The sequence below is a fragment of the Malaclemys terrapin genome, chromosome 7, assembly GCF_027887155.1.
Source record: "Malaclemys terrapin pileata isolate rMalTer1 chromosome 7, rMalTer1.hap1, whole genome shotgun sequence".
Taxonomy (NCBI): domain Eukaryota; kingdom Metazoa; phylum Chordata; order Testudines; family Emydidae; genus Malaclemys; species Malaclemys terrapin.
This window is the reverse complement of record NC_071511.1, coordinates 67,294,438-67,319,748: the sequence shown is the minus strand read 5'-3', so window position 1 is coordinate 67,319,748 and position 25,311 is coordinate 67,294,438. Positions and strand designations below refer to the sequence as shown.

At 39.5% G+C, this 25,311-nt stretch overlaps 1 protein-coding gene across 2 annotated transcripts in view; it reads left to right on the top strand.

Annotated features, from left to right (window-relative positions):
- POLR3A (RNA polymerase III subunit A) overlaps window positions 1–25,311 on the top strand; it is a 53,712-nt gene that overhangs the window by 5,038 nt on the left and 23,363 nt on the right. For both annotated transcript variants that reach the window (XM_054034742.1, XM_054034740.1), the window contains exons 5-19: window positions 1,764–1,918; window positions 3,160–3,399; window positions 5,137–5,299; window positions 5,540–5,676; window positions 8,185–8,288; window positions 8,971–9,112; window positions 9,673–9,813; window positions 11,572–11,641; window positions 12,256–12,383; window positions 14,283–14,421; window positions 16,309–16,473; window positions 16,760–16,932; window positions 21,611–21,722; window positions 22,880–22,998; window positions 24,520–24,657. In XM_054034742.1, the coding sequence (XP_053890717.1) occupies window positions 1,764–1,918; window positions 3,160–3,399; window positions 5,137–5,299; window positions 5,540–5,676; window positions 8,185–8,288; window positions 8,971–9,112; window positions 9,673–9,813; window positions 11,572–11,641; window positions 12,256–12,383; window positions 14,283–14,421; window positions 16,309–16,473; window positions 16,760–16,932; window positions 21,611–21,722; window positions 22,880–22,998; window positions 24,520–24,657 (2,126 nt within the window). The remainder of the gene's footprint in view (window positions 1–1,763; window positions 1,919–3,159; window positions 3,400–5,136; window positions 5,300–5,539; window positions 5,677–8,184; window positions 8,289–8,970; window positions 9,113–9,672; window positions 9,814–11,571; window positions 11,642–12,255; window positions 12,384–14,282; window positions 14,422–16,308; window positions 16,474–16,759; window positions 16,933–21,610; window positions 21,723–22,879; window positions 22,999–24,519; window positions 24,658–25,311) is intronic.

Here is a 25,311-nt window from a genome sequence, read left to right as displayed (position 1 = left end):
GTCTAAAGTTAGCTTTTAATTCATGTAAAGAACTCCTCTCTATGTCTCTAAGCCAAGCTTTCAGATGATACAAAGCTTTCTGAAGACCTGCTAAAACCAAGGCTTTTAAAAGTTGTTTTGGAAATAACTTGGGAAGGGAGGGAGCAAGGTAGTAATCAGAATGTGATTTTATTTCTTTAAGGTCTAGTGTCTCTCAGATTTCTAGGGTAGAAATGAATACCCTGTGCTATTGGAAAAACAAAAATATTTGCTTTCCAGCAGTATAAAGCATTCAGTTTCAGCCATAACAGTTTATGCAATGTCAGACTTAATGTTATCACTTGTCCCTCATTTTAGCAGTATTTAAGTCCCACATCCTGTACAAGTGAAAATCAGTCACTGAAATTATACTTAAATTCTAGAGCCTCTGTTTTCCCACCTCTAAAAAGAAGGTAATATTTGCCTTGAGAGTGTTGTAGTGAATGCTTTTACAACAGTTCAAAAACATGAGGCTATATTTTGGTTTCAGATGTGTATATGTGGGGTTTCCTATATAAGTCAATATGTAGAGTCCATTACAGTTTTTGAAGCTAGATATGGCCCTAAAAAAACACTGCAAAAACTTGAGATAATCTTTTAAATTCCTTTGTGTTGTATTCTGTCATCCAGAGACACAGTATATTGCTACTCATCTTGCAGAGACACCTATTTCCTTTAACACATACACAGTAACAGGTTCTGAATAGATGAAATGCTCATCAAATGAGAATCTCAATCTGCTGGACATGCAAAAACATTTTAAAAAGAAAAGAAAAACCTCATTTGCATTGTGAAGGTTTGGAGAGGTTAATTGAAGTGGTGGGGAAATAGGTTAATATAGTGCAGTGGGTCTCAAACTTTTTTTACTGGCAACCCCTCGCACACAGCAAGCCTTTGAGTGCGACCCCTCAAATATATTTAAAAGTGTGTTTAATTTATTAAACACCATTTTAAATGCTGGAGGCAAAGCGGGGTTTGGGGTGGAGGTTAACAGCTCGTGACCCCCCCCATCTAATAACCTTTCGACCCCCTGAGGGGTCCTGACCCTATCCCTCTTCCCCCCCAGTTTCAGAAATCCTGGTATAGTGCCCTTTCCCTTCTGGGGTCAGATGCTCACATGAGTCAGAAGTAGAAATTTGCTTTTCGGGGGATTTTTTGTTCTTTGAACTTATTCCAGCTAATGCAGCATCTAACTGATTTGGCAGTTATTGTTGGTGCTTTTGTGTTTTATTTCCCAAATCAGTTTATCCTCATTTTTCAATGAGAACAGGAGAACACAATTTGAGAGGACTAGCTGGTTCAAGGACAGATAATGGTTATGATGTCCTGCACAGTTAGGTCACTGGCTAAAATCCACTCTGGATTAGTAATGATTAAAAGTTACTATCTGAATGACTTATGAGTGGGTGAACTCTGGTCCAGTTCCTAGTGCAAGACCATCTACATTGCAAAAACCCCGTACCACCATTGAGGAGAGGTTGAATGGACATGTAGAGTGAACCACCCTCTCATCCTTAGAACTAGTCCAGGTCACAGCTGAGATGCACTGAACCCGCAACGTGGGGAAACTTTCATTGCTGTGGCAGTTGCTCCTCCTGTTCTGTGAACAGAGGCATCTGGTATCTAAAGGTGACCAGAGCCAGCGCCTTCCCCTAATGCTACGTTCACTGAAAAAATATTTTTAAAAAATTTAGAAGAATAGCTCAAGAGTTGAGGTTTTTTCTAACAAAATTGTCTTCTTGTAGGTACTGTAAAGAAGTGTGGCTTATTGAAGATAATCCATGAGAAGTACAAGACCAATAAGAAAGTGGTGGATCCAATAGTGTCCAGTTTCCTTCAGTCTTTTGAAACTGCCATAGAACATAACAAAGAAGTAGAATCCTTGCTGGGGAGAGCTCAGGTGAATTAGTGTGTCTACCAGTGCTTGTTTTGACAGTGCTTGAATTTTCTGCTAATTTTGATGCATGCATTCCTGAATGATGAGCTGAAGTATTTAGTATAAGGGTAAAGGACTAGTGCTGGTCCAGCCTTTGAATATGTGGAGAGGAGAAATTGAAGAACAATTATCATACTGCCTGTCTGAGGGAGATGTTAATGGTTTCTGCAAGGAGTAGCATCTTTACTCTAACCAGTCAAGTAATTGTGGTACACCGTTTTCTGCATGCAAAAGATAGGGATGCTCCTGGTATAGGGTCAGTGGCAGTCGGTGAACAAAGCTTAGTGGTGAAATCATGGTGGCAGGAAGCAGAGAAGAAATTTAGGCTACTGCAGACTATCTCTGGGGACAGTTACCTTCAATCACTGTCTTGAATATTTGTAATACTCATAAACCTTACCTATGATTGGAAGAGCTGAGAACTGGACAGGAAGGAGTGACCAAAGTATAGTACAAGAATATATATAGTTTTCGTGGTTTCGCTGAGCTTGGCATTGTATGGGGGTTTTCCCTTGGATTTTAACAGGTCAGTCAGTTCTTGGTATGGATGTTTGGAAAATGCAAATAGAAAACATTGTGATGCAGAGTTTGTGTGTCTCTCCAATTGCAATAGGTCAGCTTTATAAAGACAGGCACTTCTTGCAAGCTTTGTGTTTATTGATGAATCATGAAATGTCAGCAATGTATCCTTCATTCAGGAAAAAAGGGTTAGGTTTAGCAAGTTATTTTAAAATTTAATGAAATTATGTAGGATATAATGCTGTAATCTGTGAGCTCTAGTAATTGAAATTGGTGGTAATTATACCTTACTGCAAGCATGTTATAAGCTGATTATATTGCTTTGGCAAGTAAAGATGAAATACCCATATTGCTCTAGAAAACAGACTACTGTAACAACTAATCTAGAGTGAGAAATCTAAACTGAAAATAGTGTAAGAGGAGAAGTTTGAGGGAAAGAATCAATGAGCCAGAGTTTACTGGGACTGCAATTCTAAATAAACAAACCAAAAGACAAATTTGGTTTTGTTTGCCTTAAGAATAACTTCCTCTACATATGCTTTTGTTTTGTTTTTAAATCTACTTTTTTACTTGAACAATTGGTAGAGAAGGGTGGCAAATGAAGTAAACAGTATTAAGATGTAGCCAAAAATGAGCTGTTATGCGCTTGAAGGTTGCAGTATGACTTTCTTCATTTAATTTTGTAGGAGAATTTGACTCCTTTAATGGTGTTGAACCTCTTTAAAAGAATCCCAGCGGAAGATATACCTCTGCTTCTGATGAATCCAGAAGCAGGAAAGCCTTCAGACTTGATCCTGACACGACTCCTGGTACCTCCATTGTGCATCAGACCCTCTGTTGTGAGCGACTTGAAGTCTGGCACCAACGAAGATGACTTGACGATGAAGCTTACAGAGATAATTTTCCTCAATGATGTAATCAAAAAGGTGAGCCATCCTGCCTGCCTGCCTGAAGCTGCTGCTCTTTTTAAAAATAAATAAAAGGCTGGATTAGACTTGGGGGTAATTGGTTTTACTTGTCGCTGCGAGGTCTGATGTTGCATTCATTCTGACTTCAGCGTAAGAAACAGCTGCAGTATTTGGCCCTATGTGAAATGGCATGGAATGGTGGACTCAGACTGAGCTTTCTATTTGGCTCTTGGTGTTACACCAGTGTGTTCACAACCTGCTAAACGTGGAGTGAACTAATTGCTTTTCCTGAAGTATTTTCATTATGCTACATTTTAGCATGTTTTGGGATGACTGTTGCACTTGATGGAAATACAAGGACATAATAGTTTATAGGCCCAGAAATTCACACACCCCTCTTTATCCATCTGGTTTCTTATTTTATACCTCTGTCTCTTTCTGCCAGGAGGCCCTTCCAACTTCCCTTTTGATGTTTATGGGAGACTGTCTTTTTCCCTCTTTCTCTACCCCATCACTCTTAAGAATTCAAGTCACAGTTACCATTCTTCCTTAGTTAAGGACTGAAAGGGATGCTAGAGCTGGTCAAGTCTGTCACTTAGCTGGAAGGACGGTTGTGCAGCTCGGCAGAATTCTTTTTGCCCCAGGCCAGTATTTCCCAGACTTCTGAAAGCTCATCTCTCCCTCTCACCTCTTTCTACTCTTCCATGTAGTCTTAAAAGTCTACCCAAAATGAGCAGCTTATTGGGCTTGTCTGCATGTAGAGTTTCACCAATTTAATTTTTTTTTTAAACCACTGCAAAAGATTGTGTGCACATTCTTTTTTGGGTTAAATCAGATTTACTTGGGTTTAATTTAAATTGATTAGAAACAAGTTTAAGTTAAATGGAAATAAATGTTTTAACCCAATGCAACTAAATCTGTGAAGAAAAGTGCATAGATAAAGGGAGTTAGCACCCATTGAAATCAATGGGGCATTTCCCAGTTCACAGCTATTTCAGCTGTCTGCAAACTCAGGCAGACACTAGTTACATTCAGGTCATGCATTCAAGGTTGTATTTCAATAGTAACAGCTAGAAACTTTTTTTAAAAAAACTAAAACTGGAGAACAATTGAGAAGAGTTGTTCACCATCCCCCAAAAGCTAGTCCTTTGTATCTCAGATTTTTCTCCCACATTGGGAAATGCTGCTCTAGGTTGTGTGCTGTCTCCTGGGAAGAAGAGAAACTAGCACTGGATTATAACCTGTTTCTCTGCAAGATGTTGTGCAACAGAACTATATCCTCAGATTGGCTTAACCTGTTGTTCCATCTTAGTTTCTGCCACAGATATGCAGGAGTGAAACCTTGAGTGATGGTCTTTGTCCAAGAGAGGGCTAAACACAATGGAATTTTGTATGCCACCACTCTAAGTTAATTATTTAATGAATCGTAATGTGTCTCCACAGCATGATCTTTGTATTATACATTCAAGTATTAAAATGGTCAGTTAATCAAACAAGCACAAATCCTTTAGTTTATCATTAATCAGCAGCTGATTTTGCCAGAAGGAAAATGTGTTTTGCCAGGTTCTGCTCAGTTACATCCATGCAGCATTCATGCATGAACAAAATGTGGGCCACTGTTCCTTATGGTGAAGGTGCCAATGTCTTGTTGCCTTTGCGATTTAGTGTGATGCAAAGCTTTCTGAAAAATTTGTTCATTGCCAATTTTGTGTCTCACTACATTTGTTTTCTGAAATGGGTAATTGTCTTGTTTAGCATAGGATATCGGGAGCCAAAACACAGATGATAATGGAAGACTGGGACTTCCTGCAGCTGCAGTGTGCCCTCTACATTAACAGTGAGCTCTCTGGAATTCCTCTTAACATGGCACCCAAGAAATGGACTAGAGGTTTTGTTCAAAGACTCAAAGGGAAGCAGGGTATGTCTAAATTCTTCCTTTTCCACCTCCCCAAAGTTTTTTTTTTCATCTGTTTGTTTCTTTTAGCCAATACATCGGCCATTGCATAGTGATCAAGTCATTGTTTGTAGATCAGGCTAGCAAGGCTTTCCCTGTATGATGTGCCTACTGTGCTGTATTAACACTTTACCATTTTCCAAAATACCATTTTGTATAATGGTACTCTTTTCCCAACTAGTTTTAACTTGCTTTATTTGTTAGGTCGGTTTAGAGGCAATCTGTCCGGAAAGCGAGTGGACTTCTCAGGCAGAACAGTCATTTCACCTGACCCCAACTTACGAATAGACGAAGTGGCTGTGCCTGTTCATGTTGCCAAAATATTAACATTCCCTGAAAAAGTAAGTAGTGTAAAACTGAAATTCTTTTCATGCATTTTTCTGCATTGTCCATTGTGGTGTTCAAAACACTGGAGAAAAAGGGAGTCAATAGTGTGTGTGTGTATATGTATGTACACACATACACATACATATACATACAGGGGAAGAATGGCATGCAACTTCAGGTGCTCAGTGCCCTCAGTCAGCACCAGAAAGTCATAGTGGCATAGGTTCATTGTCCATTATAAAGCTGACTTGTTTCACAGAGCAAGACAATGGAAATGCTTGATGCAGACTGTGAGGAGGGAGGCCTGAAGGGACAAGCATGAAAAACAACGAAGTTAGTTTTGCCCAAACCATTTTAAATTTTTGTATGACTTCATATACGTTACTGTGTGTCACAGTGAAAACTGGATTTGTACTGTATTTCTAAAAAATCACGCCTTTCACATCTTACTCTTTCTGTGATCCTGTCTGTACTTTCTTTTCTCATTGCTCTGATTAATTGTGTACAACAAAATAGACCAGCTGTGTAATGAGGTTGAGTCAGCTTTGCTAAAGAAAATTGTTCACATTTCTTCTTTAAAATTCTAATATTACTTTACTTTTGTGTTAACATAGACTTTTGCATTTTAACTAGGTCTGTCGATTAATCACAGTTCACTCACGCAATTAACTCAAAAGAACTAATCGTGATTTTAAAAATGGCGATTAATCACACTGTTAATATTTAAATAAATGGTATTTTATTATTTTTGGATGTTTTCTACATTTTTCAAATATATTGATTTCAATTATAACACAGGATACAAAGTGTACAGTGTTCACTTTCTATATTTTTTATTACAAATATTTTCACTGTAAAAATGAAACAAATATTTTTTAATTCACCTCATACAAGTACTGTACTGCAATCTTTCTTTATTGTGAAAGTGTAATTTACAAATGTAGATTTTTTGTTTGTTTGTTTGTTATGTAACTGCACTCAAAAACAAAACAAAGTATAACTTTAGAGCCTACAGGTCCACTCAGTCCTCCTCCTTATTCTGCCAATCACTAAGACAAACAAGTTTGTTCACACTTACGGGAGATACTGTTGTCTGCCTCTTATTTACAGTGTCACCTAAAAGTGAGAATAGGTGTTTGCATGGCATTTTTGTAGCTGGCATTGCAAGGTATTTACGTGCCAGATATGCTAAACATTCGTATGCCCCTTCATGCTTTGGCCACCATTCCAAGGACATGCTTATGACACTCGTTTAAAAAAAAAAAGCATTAATTAAATTTGTGGTCGAACTCCGTGGGGGAGAATTGTATGTCTCTTGTTCTTTTACACCCACATTCTGCCATATATTCCATGTTATAGTAGTCTCGGATGATGACCCAACACATGTTCATATTAAGAATATTTTCACAAAAGATTTGACAAAACGCAAAGAAGGTACCAGTGCGACATTTCTAAAAATAGCTACAGTGCTCGACCCAAGGTTTAAGAATCTGAAGTGTTGTCCAAAATCTGAGAGGGACAAGGTGTGGCGCATGCTTTCAGAAGTCTTAGAAGAGATGCGGAAACTACAGAACCCAAACCACCAAAAAAGAAAATCAGCCTTTTGCTGGTGGTATCTGACTCGGATGACGAAAATGAACATGCGTCAGTCCGCTGTGCTTTGGATAGTTATCAAGCAGAACCCATCATCAGCATGGATGCCTGTCCTCTGGAATGGTGGTTGAAGCATGAAGGGACATATGAATCTTTAGTGCATCTGGGACATAAATATCTAGTGATGCTGGGTACAAGGTGTCATTTGAAAGCCTGTTCTCACTTTCAGGTTATATTGTAAACAAGAAGCAGGCAGCATTATCTTCAGCAAATGTAAACAAATTTGTTTGTCTGAGCGATTGGCTGAAGTAGGACTGAGTGGACTTGTAGGCTCTCAAGTTTTACATTGTTTTATTTTTGAATGCAGTTATAGTTTTGTACATAATTCTACATTTGTAAGTTCAACTTTCATGATAGAGATTGCACTACAGTACTTAGGTGAATTGAAAAATACTCTTTTTTTTCCATAGTGCAAATATTTGTAATAAAAAAAAATAAAGTGAGCACTGTACACTTTGTATCCTGTGTTGTAATTGAAATAAATATATTTGAAAATGTAGAAAACATCCACAAATATTTGCGTGGTATTCGATTATTATTTAACAGTGTGATTAATTGCGGTTAATTTTTTTAATCGCTTGACAGCCCTAATTTTAACATAGATCCCAGCATTTTTAGAGAGCTTTTCAAGCTTCCTTCTATTTGTGAATTTGGCCAGCAAGCTATTCATTCCAATTCAGTCAACAGTCTTGCCTCCATAAGGTCAAGATTGGCTTGTATTTTTCTTCTCTTCCCCTTCCTCCAGCAGCTTAAAATATGAGGGGACAACCGCCATTAAACTGAGCCTGAAAATCCCAAAGCACAAACCCAAGGAATAGCAAGTGGTGTTAAAATGTCTCGCTTGTTTCTAACTGATAGTCATGTTGCAGGTGAACAAAGCTAACCTGAATTTTATGAGGAAACTCGTACGGAATGGTCCCGAAGTTCACCCTGGAGCCAATTTCATTCAACAGAGGCACACACAAATGAAAAGGTACTTATCTATAAAGGTTCACTTTCCACCTACCACCACTACCTAGTCTTATTGCTGAAGTGAAATCAGCAGATTATTCATCATTGGGACTCGTGTGGATTTTTTTTTTGTTTTATGTCATCTTCGATAAAGGTTATCAACAATATTCCATGACCTAAAGGTAGCTTGTGCAAGCAAACGTGAACATAGATAAATCCTTCTGTTAGAACATTTTGGTAGGCATAGATTCAATGTCATTGCTAGTAAGCGACAGTTGGATTGCTACACGTGAATGACATACTCCTATTCCTGATAACTTAAAATTACTAATTTTTTTCTTTAAGAAAATTGATTTTTCACGAATATCCTGTGTTTGCTGACTGCTCCATGTTTGCCATGGAGAATGATGTAACTATTTGCTGTTTGTTTAGTTAACATAACTCTACTGTATCTTTGATATTAAACTGACCTCAGTCCTTATCTAAAACTTTTGTGAACAACATTGTCCCTCAGTTCCACTCAGTGACCGAGACACTCTTTTTATTAAATATGAACTTGTAGGATGCATGTCTGGTTCAAAGTGGCTGTCACTGGAGTCTCTTTAAGAAACCAGAGTACAAATAAGAGGATGCTCTTTAGTTGTCTATTTCTTTGTTTTTATTTTCCATGAGATTTTGACTCTATTGACGTGTTTTATTTCAAGGTTTTTGAAATATGGAAACCGTGAGAAGATGGCTCAGGAGCTCAAGTATGGTGACATTGTAGAGAGGCATCTCATAGATGGGGATATAGTTCTGTTCAACCGACAGCCCTCTCTGCACAAGCTGAGTATCATGGCTCACATAGTGAGTATACACACAGCCTAGAACCTGGCTATCATGCAACTTTAACCTTTAGTGGTTTAGTTTTGTTTATTAATCTCTCACTCAAACTGTGTTGATTTTTTTGCATCTTAAAATGATCCAAACAAAATAGTTTTGTGCTTGTGCATAGGAGTCAAAGTGAAACTGAGCAGTCTTTTGTTCAAATTCCACTGATTTTACATTTGTGCAAGTATATATGCATATCGATAAATGTAAAAATAAAAAAAAATTGCAGTGTTAGTAAGAACCCTGATATCTAAGAACATGCTGCATCTTGTACTTTGCAAGTAACATTGCAGGGTCAAGGGTTTAATAAATAAATTCACTCAACTTTGGTTAAGTGACTTGGTGAGCCTCCAACAGTTTCTGTGTAAATTAAAACAGGTAATTAGATGTATCGTCTCAAGAGTCTTTATATTTAAAAAAAAAATCTAAAAGCACAGTTTGCAAGGAAACCACTCTCAAAACTTGTAGATTCTGGAACCTTGTAAATTCGACGTGATTCACTGTGTTTGCGGCATCACTTCTTATCTGTTTTGCAGGCGAGAGTAAAGCCCCACAGGACCTTCAGGTTTAATGAATGTGTCTGTACACCATACAATGCTGATTTTGATGGAGATGAAATGAATCTTCATCTTCCTCAAACAGAGGAGGCCAAAGCAGAAGCATTGATTCTCATGGGGGTAAATGGAGTATCTTACTGTCTGGCTTGTGGTAATGTGATATTGCATTTCTGTATGAGTAGCACCCTGTATTTTTCAGTTGCCAGTGAGAGCTGCATTCTTCAGGTAGGCTGCTTGAGTGCTTCAAGAAACCAATGCTAAATTCTGCAGCCAACTGAATATTCGGTGCTAGTGTTAGGGCACCTTCAGAAAACCAGGTGTTTTGTTTTTTCTTTTTTTAACAGAATTAGAGGCATCACAGTGATACCTACTCAGTATTCTCTGAAAATGTGGTTTGTTCTGAGTGCATGTCTTCCTGTAGTGACATGCTGCAGAAATGAGGGGCTTTTGCTGTGGAATGTATTTTACCTTATACCACCACACATAATCTCCCCTCCCAACTGATAAGGCAACAGTGGGGCAGTGAGTTCCCTTTTCAAAAGTAAGTTGGGACTTCACGCCCATAGTATAGACATGACCTACAGCAGCATAACTACAGCACCATAGCTATGCTGCTGTAACCCCCAGTGTAGATGCGGACTACAACAGTGGGGGAGGGTTTTCAGTCACTGTAGGAACTCCATATCCCTGAGTGACAGTAGCTAGGTTGATTGGAAGCATTCTCCGTCGACTTATCTGTGTCTACACTGGGGGTTATGTTGGCATAGCTATGGTGCTCAGGTGTGGATTTTTCACCCCAAGGTCTGTTGGTATCTCGACCAAATTTTGAGTGTACATCAGCCCTTAGGAGCCAATTGAGTTTTATGTAAAGCAGTGGCAAGTGCATCTGAGAAGACCCTACTGGGGAGACTCATGCTGTACCCTGACATTGGCTCCAGATATATGGGAGACCACTGGCAGCTACTTCACCTTCAGACTAGCAATTACTCATGCTAGGGGATTGAAGGTATAGTAGGTCTCCGTTATCTCCAGGCTGCCAAGACTACAGCCACACAGGACCCACATCAGATTTAAGAAGTGAGGAAGTAGCCAGTGTAGGCACTTGATGAAACAGTCAGATCAATGGCGCGGTCACCCAACTCACAACTTTACAAGAGCCACCAGCAATACTATCCCTTGTACTTGTAATTTGACTAATAACTTGAACTATCAAGTCAACCACTACATCAGTAGAAACTACTCCTCCTCCTCTGACCAAAGATCTGATACAGTTAGACTCGACAGTCTTGCTAAACAGCCATGTGACATAGGTTTGTTATTAATGTGTGTGTGTGTCTCTCTCTCTCTCTCTCTGAGGTTTTACTTTTGTGTTTGGGAATCTACCTTTCCGGCATCTGTTGATTTTTCTCTCTCTCTCTCTCTCTCTCTCTCTCACACTCACACTCACACTCTAACCTCCCACACGTGCCAGGTTTGCCTACCATTTTTCTTTTATGAGTAAAACTTGTTTGTACATGTATATGCCATCCCTCTGGATCCCCAGATCTGGTGGCTGGTGCTGAACACACAGCTTGCAAGGGAGTACGTATCTCTCCATGTCTTTCCCTAACCTAATCCATAGCTTAGATGTGTATGTGTATTATCTGTAGGGATAGGATAGGGTCTAGAACTGGGGTTTCCTCCAGTTTACAGGATTTGTCCTATGTACTAGAGTAAATCCTAACACTTAAACTATGTGATTGGGCCTTTAATATTTGTTACAAGCTCTGCCTTAAAAGGTCTGTTCTTTCAATTCTATTGCAATAGTAATGTATGTTAAATTAATCTTCTCTACAGAATATTTCAAGTATACTCATTTTTCATTCTTGTGTTCTACAGACCAAAGCGAACTTGGTAACACCAAGAAATGGAGAGCCTTTGATTGCTGCTATTCAAGATTTTCTTACAGGTCTGTATGTAAAGCTCATTTTAGAGATGTGTGTGACTTAAAAATTGTTTCTTTTTTTTTTTTTTTGAAAACCGATAATGTCCCATGTAAATCTATAAATGAACTTTTTATAAAAAATTTCTTCTGCCCTGTTGCAAGACATATCAAAATGGATTCCCTGACTATGAAGCAGTTAAACTGATGCTTCACAGTGCTTTTCAGTTATGATTTGGCATGAAGAGGTTACTTGTAATAGTAGGGTTAAAAAATATTATCTTTAAGTTAATGGTGTCACTTAGGTGTCTGCAAAGTTATTTAATGTTATAGGAAACGTCCAGAGGGTATATCAGTGGCCAGAGACTTCATAAGGAAGAGGATGTTTGATAGCAATTCTCAGATGGTCTTTTAGACTTTAAATCTAATAGGAGAAAAATTAATTTTTTAAGTTTATAAATTGCTGGTACAGGCCTTCATTTAAAAATCATAAGTGTAGGGAAAGAACTTGGAGCCAATATTACATCTGCATTGCTGTCATCTGTATCAAGTGGATAACACGTGGTCAGAGAAATGCTTAACATGCAATCATTTTTAAATTTTACTTCAGCCTGTCAGGTTAACCCTTTTTCACATTCCAGGTGCCTATCTTCTCACACTAAAAGACACCTTTTTTGACCGAGCCAAGGCCTGTCAAATTATTGCTTCTATCCTGGTTGGCAAGGATGAGAAGATTAAAGTTCGCCTTCCACCACCAGCAATCCTAAAGGTGTGTGGTCCTGTTCAGTTTTTTAAACTGTTGCAAAGATTTTTAGCCATGATTTCTCTTGGGTGTTATGCATACTTGACCCATTCTCATAGCCGCCAAAATACAGAATTTTAGCGACAGTTGTTCTTAAAGTGGTTACTTGTGCTGTAAACCTATTGTGCATGGGGATGGAGACAGAAGCAGGTCTTGCTACTGCTGCTTTAACTTCGCAATAGATCAGGCAGCAGTGCTGTGAGGATCATAAGTCAGGGCCATGGGTAGAGAAAAGAGGTGGAATCTAGGGAGGGTAACTAGAGCACTGCAGACTACCTGTCTTGGTGCAGTGTGCAGTCCATCTGCCCCAAATCATCAGTGCTTTGGCTCTCCACTACGCTGAGTCAGCTATGCATATCGGTATGTTGAGGGTTCCTTACGGTCCTGCTGCTTCAACATACCTACTGTGGTTTGAAAGAGGGAAACCCTAATCTGATATATCTGAGCAAGCTTCTTAAACCAGGAATATAGATGCAGGTGAAGTTCCTCACAGATATGAGGGGTTGGAATGCAGCAGGTGAGTGTCCCCTCAGAGCCTATACTTTGCAATATTCACTGACCCCAATCCTGATGGGATTTGACGCAGGAGTTAGTGGGGGCTGCATATTGGTGCATCAGAACTTGAATGGGTCATCTGGTACTGATGCTTTAACTGCTGCCACCTCCGTGCATTGAGGAGTCCTGTGGGTTCAACACAGATGGTTTAGTGAAAAGGAACTTGATCCTCATCTTTCCCATTCAATCTCCTGCCCCCCTCCCCACATTCCTACTGACTTGTCCTCCGCTCCTACACCACAAAACACAGCAACACCATGGGGAGTCTAGAGCATTTAAGATAGTGAAAACATCCTAGGGATCATGGGGGACTATTAGGGGGGTAGTGGAGCTTGAGCTTGGGGAGCAGGATCTGGGATAGAAGAAGTGGAGCTAAGAAGAGCTCTGCTCCATAGCTGCCTATGGTCCTATTTCATATTCAGCTGCACAATCTTCCTTCTGATGACATAATTAAGTTTATATCATGGTGTTTATACATCACCAGTGTACATGTGTCTGGAAAAAATAGTCATGCACTTTTTATTGTGATGTAGAGGAATTTGATGTATGCGTTGTGGTTAACTGCTTAATCAAATATTAAGTAAACGACTTGCAAATGAACTTGTATACTGATACCTAGAGTGAACTTAAAATTGATAAATATCTATGTGCTGGAGAGTGTAATTATTAATGTGTTCAGAGGATAGGGGAATTGGAGCATCAAAGGATAATAGTCATCTGAAGCAAAGACCAAAGGATTTATGGGAAGTCAGTTTTGAGGTGAGCTAAAGGTTTTCCTTTGTAAGAAGACACTGTGTCTAGACAATAACGTTTTGCCAGATGACTGTAGATTTAGATGTTTGTGTCAGCTGCTTATATTGGCTAGCTGTATTTCATCTGGCTGAAGTACACAATAATGTGATCTCTAAGCCAAACGCATTCATGAAAACACTGTATACTGAACAAGAGAAACTAGATTCACAACACCGTAAATGCAGGGAATGAAGTGAAGCTGGCAATCTACATTTTAACTTTTTTACTTTTATTTCAACCAGTGTCAGAGAGAAGTGGAGGGGGTATTCATTCATTCAGACATCTGCCCTCTGTCCTTCAACCAAAAATATTGAAGTTCCGATTCCTTGGGGTAGTGGGGTTTCTGTTCTCAGTTAAGTGAATAATGGCAGCCATCTCAGCAAACTGACTGGCACAGGTTGTTCCACCAAGCCATTAACCACAGTTTTAGAGCAGCATATTGAAGTTGGCTGTTTTGGTACTATAACCCTATTGAAAACATTCTGACTGTTTTTGATTCTTTCCTTTTGTTGCCTTCAGCCTGTAACCCTGTGGACAGGAAAGCAGGTCTTCAGCCTCATTCTCAAACCTAGCGATGACTGTGCTGTGAAAGCCAATCTCCGAACCAAAGGAAAACAGTACTGTGGCAGAGGGGAGGATCTGTGTATCAATGATTCTTGTGAGTGGCCTTGCCTGCTCAACTGCTCCTCAATTATGAGTTCATAACAGATCTGCACCAGTGACTGAGTTCACAGCAGGGAAATGTGACTGAAGAAAATGCTGTTAAATGCTATTTTTCGCTGTTAAACATGAAAATGCGAGTAAAATGTGCAAGAATGTGATGAACATTTTATTCATGTACAAAATAGGCAATTTCTCAAAAGTTGGTGTTTGCTCAGACATAGAACACTACAGGAAAATTGTGAATTTTATTAATAAAATATTTATATAGCATTTAACTTGTTATGACACCTTACAGAGATTTAAAAAAAAACATAGTCTCTGCCCCAAAGATCTTACCATTTTAAACTTGACAAATGCAGAACTTGAAGCTAGGCAAAGCAAGGTGATAAGGAAAGTAGAGATGGCGCAAAACAGAGTTGCTATACAAAGAGCATATTACACATCATCTGATATTATTAAACCAGCAGTCCATAGCTAACCATTTCTGTAACCAGAAAAATCCTTCCTCTGTTTTAGTGAGGTTTTTTTCCTATGCCCCTGCCACATTTTTCTTCACCATGAACTAGCTGCAGGGGAGCAGAGCAGTGTAAACCCAAGAAAATTCTCCCACCATAGGAAGAAATTGCAGAGGGATGTAATAGGCCTTAGAAGATGCAGTGGAAACCCCAGTTTCTCGGAGTCGGCAGCCTCAGTGGAAGCGACAATCCCTCTGAGTTTCTCTGAAGCGAGTGTTGCAGTCTTTGGCGTACCTGTTCTTTTGTGAAGCAGCAACAGTCCAATCTGGAAAATGTCTTCTGCAAGATCTCATGAAATCCCAACATGGCTTTTGCAGTGTACTCAGTCATTAATGAATATCAATGGCTGTTATTTACTGTTCAGCAAGTTTTGTTGCATCCTTTTAAAAAAAAATAAATTAATTAAAACAATAAGGCAGGTCTGCTGGTAGAGCTATGTCAGTTGGGGGATGAGAAGTGTGATACCTGACCCACATAGCTGTGCCAGCATAAGTCCTAGCAAAGATGCAGTTACGCCAGCAAAACTGCTTTAACTGGTATAGCTTGTTTGACTTGGGGGAAGGGGGTTACTATAGGAGGTTACTACCCTTTGCAGATATAACTGTGTCCACGCTAGGAGCACTTAATAGACCAGCTTACCGATTCCTAGTGTACATGTAACTATGGTGTACCTTTAGTGAGCCAGGACAGTGCAGTGATTTAAGTCCATCTATATACCCAAGCCGTTCCTTGAATGTAGCATATTGGAGTTGGAGTGCTCACGTATTAAGTTGCTTACTTTCTAGTGCCATTGTGCCCAATTACTGACTTGTTCCTAAATAAAATAACTCTCTTCAATGATTCTTCGCTTACTATAGTCACATTTTTATCAAAGTTAAGTGTGGCTTTTGGCTGGGAAACTGCTTGCACTGATTTGCCTACTGTGTTTTAAACTATGTGAACAAAAATGGACTAATTTAAGATATCGCTCAGAAGATTTAAAATTGCTTTTTATCACATTTAATTCTTCCATGGGAGTTAAAAAATTAAAATTTGCAGGGTTAAGGTTGCTTTAAGTTATGGGCTACTGCTGTTTCTTAAACAAAAATGTGGCAATTGAAGCATTTACCTGGGGAAAGGGTGGGAAATAGACTTAAAAATGTATGGTAAATGGAGTTGCAGTAGGAGGATTGTTTTGGAGACACTTTCACTGCATCCTTTTTATTCAGTGTTCTGCTTCTATAGGCATAATGTGTGTGTTTTGGGGCTTTTTTGTTTTGACAGCCCACACGGTTATGATTTAAACTCTATTAAATTACTAGTAACCTAAGTTAAGCTCTTGGTCTCTTCGGGTGTCAGGCTTTCAGTATTTTCCTTTGTGCCTCCAGATGTTACAATCCAGAATAGCCAGTTGATGAGTGGCAGTATGGACAAAGGAACCTTAGGATCTGGATCCAAGAACAATATCTTTTACATTCTGCTGAGAGACTGGGGGCAGGTAGAGGCTGCAGATGCTATGTCACGGCTAGCCAGGCTTGCTCCTGTTTACCTCTGTAAGTAACCTGGGAGGTGCCTTTCGTTGTAGAATATTTTAATGTAACCTAAATCCAGAAAGGTTTCTATTAAAAATGTAGCCTATTTAGACAAGGAAAAATCAATAAGGCACTTTTCTCCATTTCCATCAACTTAGTATATCTGTTCACAACTTTGTCTTGAATTCAAGTGATGTATTTGCAAATGCCATATAATGGGAGAGAAATTCTGTGATCATTATCTGCATAGAATTCAGTGACCTGAACTTTTTTATATGTCAGTATCTTTTTTGTAATTTTACTGTAGCTAACCGTGGGTTCTCAATTGGGATTGGTGATGTAACTCCAGGACAGGGACTGCTAAAGGCTAAATATGAACTTCTGAATGATGGCTATAAGAAATGTGATGAATACATTGAAGCTTTGCGCACTGGTAAGCTGCAGCAACAGCCTGGCTGTACCGCAGAAGAGACATTAGAGGTGAGTGGTGCTTCACTTGTTAAAAATAGTGTTGAATATGAGTGCCATGCACTCAGGCCAAGACACTCGGGTTTATTAAATCAAACCTTTTTTTAACCAAAAGCATACCTTGCTGTTACAAATACTGTTAAAGTACGAAACAGCAGACATACAGAAAAAAAGCCATGGCTAGTTACCTTCTCCTGGGGTTTAGGGTGTCATGATGGATTTTTCCTATGAAACTCTGACTGCCCCTTATATTACACATCCATATTACATATTCATTACTTAACATTCATGACACAATGGTGACTGGAAGATCAGTATCTTATGTAACTCATACAATACTCCTGTGCAAACTTTAATTGGCATGTAACTTTTTGCTGTCATTATTTTTGTGGTGGTCTCTTCTCTGGTTGATTGTGCACTATTGTGCATATTTTGGCCAGGTCACTGTGACATGTTTCTCTGCATAGGGGTTTTTTGGGACCTTCTAGTCCATTTTTCTAACTGCTTTTGACAACACAATTTATAGATACATTATTCTTCAATTTAAGCACATCCTGTTTTAAAAATGTCGTCCTCTGTCCTATATAGCTGTTGTAAACAAGTTTACTTGATGACAGCATCGTTTAAAGAAACATTTTGCTCATGTCCAGCAAGCTGCAAACTAGGCTAAAGCCAGCCTTACTTACAGACAGGACTGTTAAAAAATAAGTCGTCATACCAGCCTATTACAAGATAGGAGTACTTGTGGTACCTTACTCCTGTTTTTTTTTGCGGATACAAACTTACACCGCTGCTACTCTGAAACCTATTCACCTGGATCAATCAGTCTTCAGCTGTCGTTAAGACTGTGCCGATCATAACACGTCTGCCATTCTTCTCGCATTCTTGCCTTTCTTCTCCATGTTCGTCCGAAACATTTTACAATGTAATCTTGCCACCTTCTTGGAGGCCGACCAGGTGGTCTTTTCTGTTTGCGCGGGTACCCCTCAGTAATGATTGCAGTCCACCTATTGTCCGTGAACCGTGCTATGTGGCCCACCCATCGTATCTTATTATATCTGCTTTCCACAACAATATCTTTCACACCACTGCATTCTCTAATCGTTTCATTTGGGATACGATCCAGAAGGGAAATTCCCAACATAGCTTGTTCCATTGCCCTTTCAGCTACCGACAGCCGCTGTTTTTCTCTTTGTCAGTGCCCACGTTTCACTGCCATACAGCATGGCTGGCAGCACTGTTGAATTCAAGATATTTGTACGTGTGGTCTTGTCGATTTTTTTTTTTTTTTTTTTTTTTTTTTTTCCTTTGAGGATGTCCTTGATGGAATTAAATGCACACCATCCTGCCCGAATCCTTCGCGAGAGTTCTCCGTTCATGTCTTGGCACATATTTATTTCTTGGCCCAAATACATGTACTGTTCCACTTCTTCAATTTCTTCTCCTGTTACCGTTATTCGGGCTTTTCGGAAGACATCTGATCGCATGTATTTTGTTTTGCAACGATTCATTTTCAGACCGACCTGACTGCTTTCCTTGTCAAGTCTTCGTAGCATGCTCTGCAGTTGGTTGGTGCTTTCGGCAATTAGTACAATGTTGTCCGCGAATCTGAGATGAGATTCTCCATTTATATTAACACCGCTCTTCCAATTGATCTTGTTCATAACCATTTCAAGGCAGGCGGTAAATAGTTTAGGTGAAATCGTATCTCCTTGCTTTACGCCTTTCTCGATTGGGCTGCGGAGGGGAGTTTTGAGGAGAATGTCTGTTGTACATCCAGTATTCACTTCCTTCAACAAACTGATGTACTGCATGTTAATGCCCTGCCCTGTGAGTGCCTTTAATATTGCGTTGAACTCAGTGCTATCGAAGGCCTTTTCATAGTCAACGAAAGCAATGCACAGCGGGAGTTTGTATTCCCTCGCTCTTTCTAAGAGCTGGCTAAGGGTAAATATATGGTCGATCATGCTGAAATTTCTTCAAAACCCTGCCTGCTCTCTCGGCTGTTGTTCATCCAGACTCTGCGAGAGTTGGTTCGTTATCACCTGTGTAAAGAGTTTATAGATACGAGAGAGCAGGCACATAGGGCGATAGTTCTTAAGATTTTCTCGATCCCCCCCTTCTTGTACAGCAAGATGGTATTCGACTCCTTCCAGCTTGATGGTATTTTTCTTCTTCGAGATATCGACTGAATCTTAAAGCGAGGGCCTTCCAAATTTTTTTGCCTCCTGCGGAAATCATTTCTGACGTTATTCCATCTTTGCCTGGAGCTTTTCCCTTCTCCATCTGGTATAGTGCACTTTGGACTTCACTGATGATTATTGGGGGGATGCGTTCTTCTGACTCTTGGAGCATTGGGAGAGGGATGTTGATTCTTGATTTGAACAGTTCTGTATAGAAGTCTTTTGCAGACCTCCTCCATCCCTGCTCTGTCAATTACTGTCTCTCCGTCCTTGTTCTTCAATGCTGTTATGCTCAATCTATACTGCGCCAATTCCCGCTTGCAGGTCCTGAGGCTCTTGCGTGATTCAGCTGTTTTTTAAGGAGCTTTTCTTTCTGGAAGTTCTCAAAGTCGTCCTTCAGTTTTTGCCGTATAAGTATTTGAGGTTGTTATCCGAGCTCCTTTTCATATTTCTCCGCTTCTCTAACAATCTTTTCATTTAGTTTGAGATTCTTCCCTTTGCCTTCATCTTTTCAATTTCAGCTGCTTTTATGCAACATCTCAGCTTGTCAGTAAAGATACTATAGTCCTCGTCACACTTTTACGTCTGGCTCCAATCAAACCCAGAAATGGCTTTCTTCAGCTTTGCTTCATTGAATGTCTTTGGGGCGCTGTTTCCTGTTTGCCATCTGTAAAGCTTTCTTTTCCACTATTTTGTCGAAAATCAACTTCACTCTAAGCAGGCGATGGTCACTGCTGGTGTTGAAGGGCTGCACCACAGAGATGTCTTGAACAATGCACTTTTTATTGACTAAAATATAGTCGATTTCATTCTTACTCTTTGCGTTTGGCGCGATCCATGTCCATCTTTTTGCAATTTTCTTTCTGTACCAGGTGTTTGCCACGTACAGTTCTTTCATTTCTGCCATCGTTACCAGCCTTTCTTCTCTTTCATTTCTTTCGCTGCTGCCGTATCTCCCTATGAACTTTTCGCCAGCTTTCCCTCGCCCGACCTTAGCGTTGAAATCTCCTATCGTGACCATATAAGTGGACTTTTGCGCGAGGGCTGTTTCGAGCTCTTGGTAGAATTCTTCCACTTCTTCGTCCTTACTTGCACTTGTGGGAGCAGAGGCCTGGATGACCTTGAGGATAGCTTTTGACTCCATCTGAAGATGCAGCACACCAATACGTGATATTAGCTGGCATAATATGACTTTCGAAACCCAATCCTTACTGACGATAAATCTGACTCCTCCAGCGTTTCTAGCGCCATCTCCCTTTCCGAGCCTCACAGTGCTTCCATCCTTCCAGTTGACTTCCAACTCCTTCTTTAGTCAGGTTTCGCAGATACAGAGGATATCGCATCTTATCCCTTTCTTCTTCTCAATCAGATGATTTAATGTTTCCTCTCTCGCCAGCGACCTACAATTGTAAGTACACACAGCGAGTGTTGTCCTTTTCCATTTTGGCCTAGCATCTGACATTTTTAGCAACCTTTTGTCGCTCTATTTCCACTCCACCACCAAAGAACGGTTTGATGACGTGCAGGGAACTAAGAATCATTTACTCGTGGTGTTTTAGACGTTAACTTTAAGCCATCCCACTGACTAAGCAGGCAGGCATACGTACCTCATCAAGCTTAGCTAGCCTTCAACCTCTAAGGAGAAGGAAAAATGCTCTTTCCTCTAATAGAGCAATCCTCCTCCTTGGATTGGATAGTCCGACACCTTTGTAGCATGGTTAGACCTACCAGGGCATACGCCCCGCTATCATAGTTGTCACACGGCCAGGGTCACCGCTGCACCACGATGAGGCACTGAGGTAGAATTTTGCAAGATAGTTATCAGTGAGATTTGATTAATAAATTGTAAAATATGCAGTGGGTTCTAAATATGACTGTGTTTGAAAACCATGAGGAATGAATCGTTGTTCTTAAATATGTGCCTAACATGAAGCACCTGGGTAGTCATGTAGAGGTCACCTCTTTAACAGTTTCAAGCCATTATCCTCTTATCTAGTATATTTCTAGAAATCCTCAATCACTGTTTTTCTTAAGATCTATAAAACTAAAATAGGATCTCACTTTGCTAGTCATCAAGTCTGATGCTGGTCACAAAATGCAGTAGTTTTGCCATACTTCTCAAAGGAGAGAGTTGTAGTAAGATCTCTTGTTACTAAACTTAATGCTTGCACCAAATACATTTATAGAACATATATAAATAGACTTGACACATGAACAAAGTACATTTTGTGCTGCAATATCTTTTATATACATTTACTTACTGTCTTACTGACAATTTGCCAGTCTGTAGTGGGTCTCCAGTTCTGTAGTTCACAAGAATCTTAGTAAAATGCATTTCAAAAAGCAGATTTTTTTTTTTTACTCTTAACAATATTCTTGTTTGCCTTTTTGATGCTATTTTAGACTTCATACTGAATACTACTGAAGGTTTTTTGGTGGCTAGCCTCAGTATACTGCTATGTACATATTTGTTACTAATACTAAATATCTAAACTCTCTGATTCTAGGCCTTAATCCTTAAAGAACTCTCTGTGATCAGAGACCATGCTGGCAGTGCCTGTCTCAGAGAACTAGATAAAAGTAACAGTCCCCTTATTATGGCTCTCTGTGGTTCTAAAGGTAAGATTAGTCAAGTTTTGGAATTGTGTGAAGTTACTGCCTACATCATTTGCCCTTAATTATTTGTATTAATCATTATGTAGTCAGTTTTGTCTAAAACATGCAGTTGTGTAACATTAGGTTCATAGCATGTATCATCGCTATCAATTCCTTTTGAGAGGGTAAAGCTAGCTTCTTTTTAAATTAACTTGTAAATAATCACACTTTATTTTATTTATTTAGATGCTTATTACTCTACAATAAGAGCATCCATCCAGCACTCTAGGTGCCCTTGGGCATCTTGTGGAAATACACAAATAAAGACACATTAATTACCCCAAGGTCAAATACCCCAGCAAAAATATAAGTATGTGAGAAAAAGTAATCATCGGGAAGACTTTCCACTTCCATTATCAAGTCATTCCATGTCGTGTTCTGTTTTCCTGATCTCTGCTTCTACAAGATCAATTGAATAATTGTTTTTCTTTTTTGTTTGGATGTTGTCTGATCTTTGCCATTAATTTCCTGTGTGACCCTGGGCAAGTCAATTGCACACTCTGCTTCCATTTCCCCATCTGTATTGGATAGGTGTAATACTTCACAGGGGTGAAGAAGTTTTATTAATACTTGTAAATCGCTTTGGGATCTTGAAGTGAAAGCTATAGCAAGTCTGTGTTCTGCTTGTTTTCAGAAGGGGTTAATTGATACTATGTCTGTAGAGAAACTAAATACTCTAAATTCAAGATGGGTTTTCAAAGCAGTTGATATTGCATCTGTCAACAGCAAAAGAGATGTTGAGCAATGAAATAATAAGAAATGGCATTAACAGACATGGATTATATGCTGTTTGCTATTTTTATTATACTATCAACAAGTTAACATAAGGTCTATAATCAAATAAGAATGTCATAAAGATCCATGATCCACAGAAAACTAGATTCATTGATTGACAGAGGGGGGAGTTCCTTGTAGGGATGACTTAATTAATTTTGTTTTGGTATCTCAAGCCTGTGAATGTAAGTTTGACTGAATAGGAGAAATAACTGAAGAGTTGAATTAATTGATGCACATTTAAAACTTTTTTTTTTTATGACCTAGTAAGCAGTGCACCATTCATCTCGTTTAAAGAAGCATCCTTCACAGAGGATTACTAATTTTGATGTCTCCCGTTTCTCCAGGTTCCTTTATTAACATATCGCAGATGATTGCCTGTGTAGGACAGCAGGCTATCAGTGGGTCACGTGTGCCTGATGGATTTGAAAATAGGTCTCTGCCTCACTTCGAGAAGCACTGTAAGGTCAGTAGTCTGACACTAAACAGGATTCAATGAAATCCATCCATGAACTGGGAATAAGTTTAGATGAGTCACTACTCAGTCCTTCACTAATGGAAGGACCACCTCTAAGGGTAACATCATAAAGTTCAAGTACAATATTTTGAGAGGAAGTAGGGACAAGGAGCTGATGCTCTTTGCCTTCATTTGTTTTCAGGAATCTTCATTAGCCTGAACCTTAACAGCTAAACTTTTAACTTCTGGTTGCCCTTTTCTGCCAAATAGTCCCTTGCTTGAAATATTTAAACAATACTTTAATATGTTAAATTAATATTTGTTGAAATAACTTTAAGATAACACTGAGGCTATATTCATGGTTCTTATATTGCTTACAAACAATAAGATTCTCTTAATCTTTGCCTTTTTTCCTTTCTTTTGAATGCTGATTCATTACACTAAGGTGTTTCATGCTGCTGTGCGGATGGTTTTGTTTTTATGATGGATTTCAAGAATTTTAGTGCATGTGAAATATATCCGCTGTGTCACTCTGGCGTCTGAAATTCTCTATAGAACAGATACAGCATGACAAATAGTATTGCTAACTTTATATCAATGTTTCTCAATCCTGTTGTGCAGGGACCAGTTTCCAGGGTCAAGAGACTAGAACTGTCTCCAGGTTAATACAGTCCTATCTGAGACTGCCAGTTAAAATATTATCAATTCATTTCCTAGTAAAGAAGTGTCAATATAGCAACCCTCGAACACCCCCCTAAGCTCACCAGTTCATGTCATTCAGGTTAAGTGGTAACTCTCAATCACTACCTGCCTGGACTCAGTTGCAATTTCTGAACTAACAGAGACGGTTGCTTACTGCTGTCCAGTAACCTGAACCTGCAGTTCCCTTTTTATTAAGAAAATGCTCCAGGTAACTTTTGTTTATGGGAGAAATACACATGATATAAATTCTATGAACTTTACAAAGAGAAAATGTCGTAACTTTAATTTCCCAACCTTGTCCAACTTGTCTGTTACTAGTTAAATGATGGTACAAAGTAGCCTGCTTTAAGAGTCAGTGCCTCTTACCCTCTCCATCCACTGTTCTGCTTCACAGCATGTGGGAATGACTTTTGGGTCAGATGCTAGTGATGGGATTAGGAATAGTATAGAGAAGGTTACAGTCGATCCTCTAGTTACTCAGTTTGCTTAATAAACTTGTAAATTGGCTTTGAGCAGTTTGTGTAAAGTCTATTGACCAGACCCTCATCAATGGCCAAAACAAGCTATTCAAAAGAATTTAGAAGCTCCAACTCTATAAACCATGTAACACATTCTGTGTTCCATAGGCTCAGGTTAGGAAGATTCCGGTAGAAGTAATCTGTGTCATTCTTCCTCCTCCCCACTCAAAAATGAGTATTCACATTGTCCTCCAATCAGATTGCAACTCAGGAGCGTGTGCATAGAGTCCTATTAGACTAAATGTTTTTCTATTGCAGACTTATAGAATGTGTAGTAAGTCTTTAGAACTTTTTTTTCTCTCCCCTCTAGCTTCCAGCTGCAAAAGGTTTTGTTGCCAATAGCTTCTATTCTGGCTTGACTCCGACTGAGTTCTTCTTCCATACGATGGCTGGTCGAGAAGGTCTAGTTGATACAGCTGTAAAAACAGCTGAAACTGGATATATGCAGGTAATGCTCGACGGGTATAAAGATGTATAACAGTTTTGCTGTTGCAAGAGGGTTATGGTTGTCAGTCATATCGTTAATGTGAGATGCAGTTAGACCTCATCGATCTAGCGCTGGATGTTGGAAAGTATAATAATTCATCTTCTAAAGTGGGCTTTCATTAAGTGACACAGGAGTGTAACTGTTCATGTATATTCTGAGTACAATGACCAATCCTTGTTCATAAGTGTCCTGATTTGCTGAGCACCTCCTGCAAAGTGGTAAGTGCCTTCAATTTCTCTTGAAGTTAATGAAGGTCTGAGGTCGTGGAGCATCTGAGTGGATCAGGCGCCTGTGATGATGCTTTGGTCACTTAGCCTTCTCATAGACTCATAGACATTAAGGTCAGAAGGGACCATTATGATCATCTGGTCTGACCCCCTGCATGCTGCAGGCCGCAAGACCCTTCCCTGGACTCTACCGTTGAAGTCCCCAATCCTGTGTTTTAGTGACTTCAATCGGCTGAGACCCTCCTGCTAGTGATCCCTGCCCCATGCTGCGGAGGAAGGCGAAAAACCTCCAGAGGCTCAGCCAATCTACCCTGGAGGAAAATTCCTTCCCGACCCCAAATATGGCGATCAGTAATACCCCGAGCATATAGGCAAGAGTCTCTAGCCT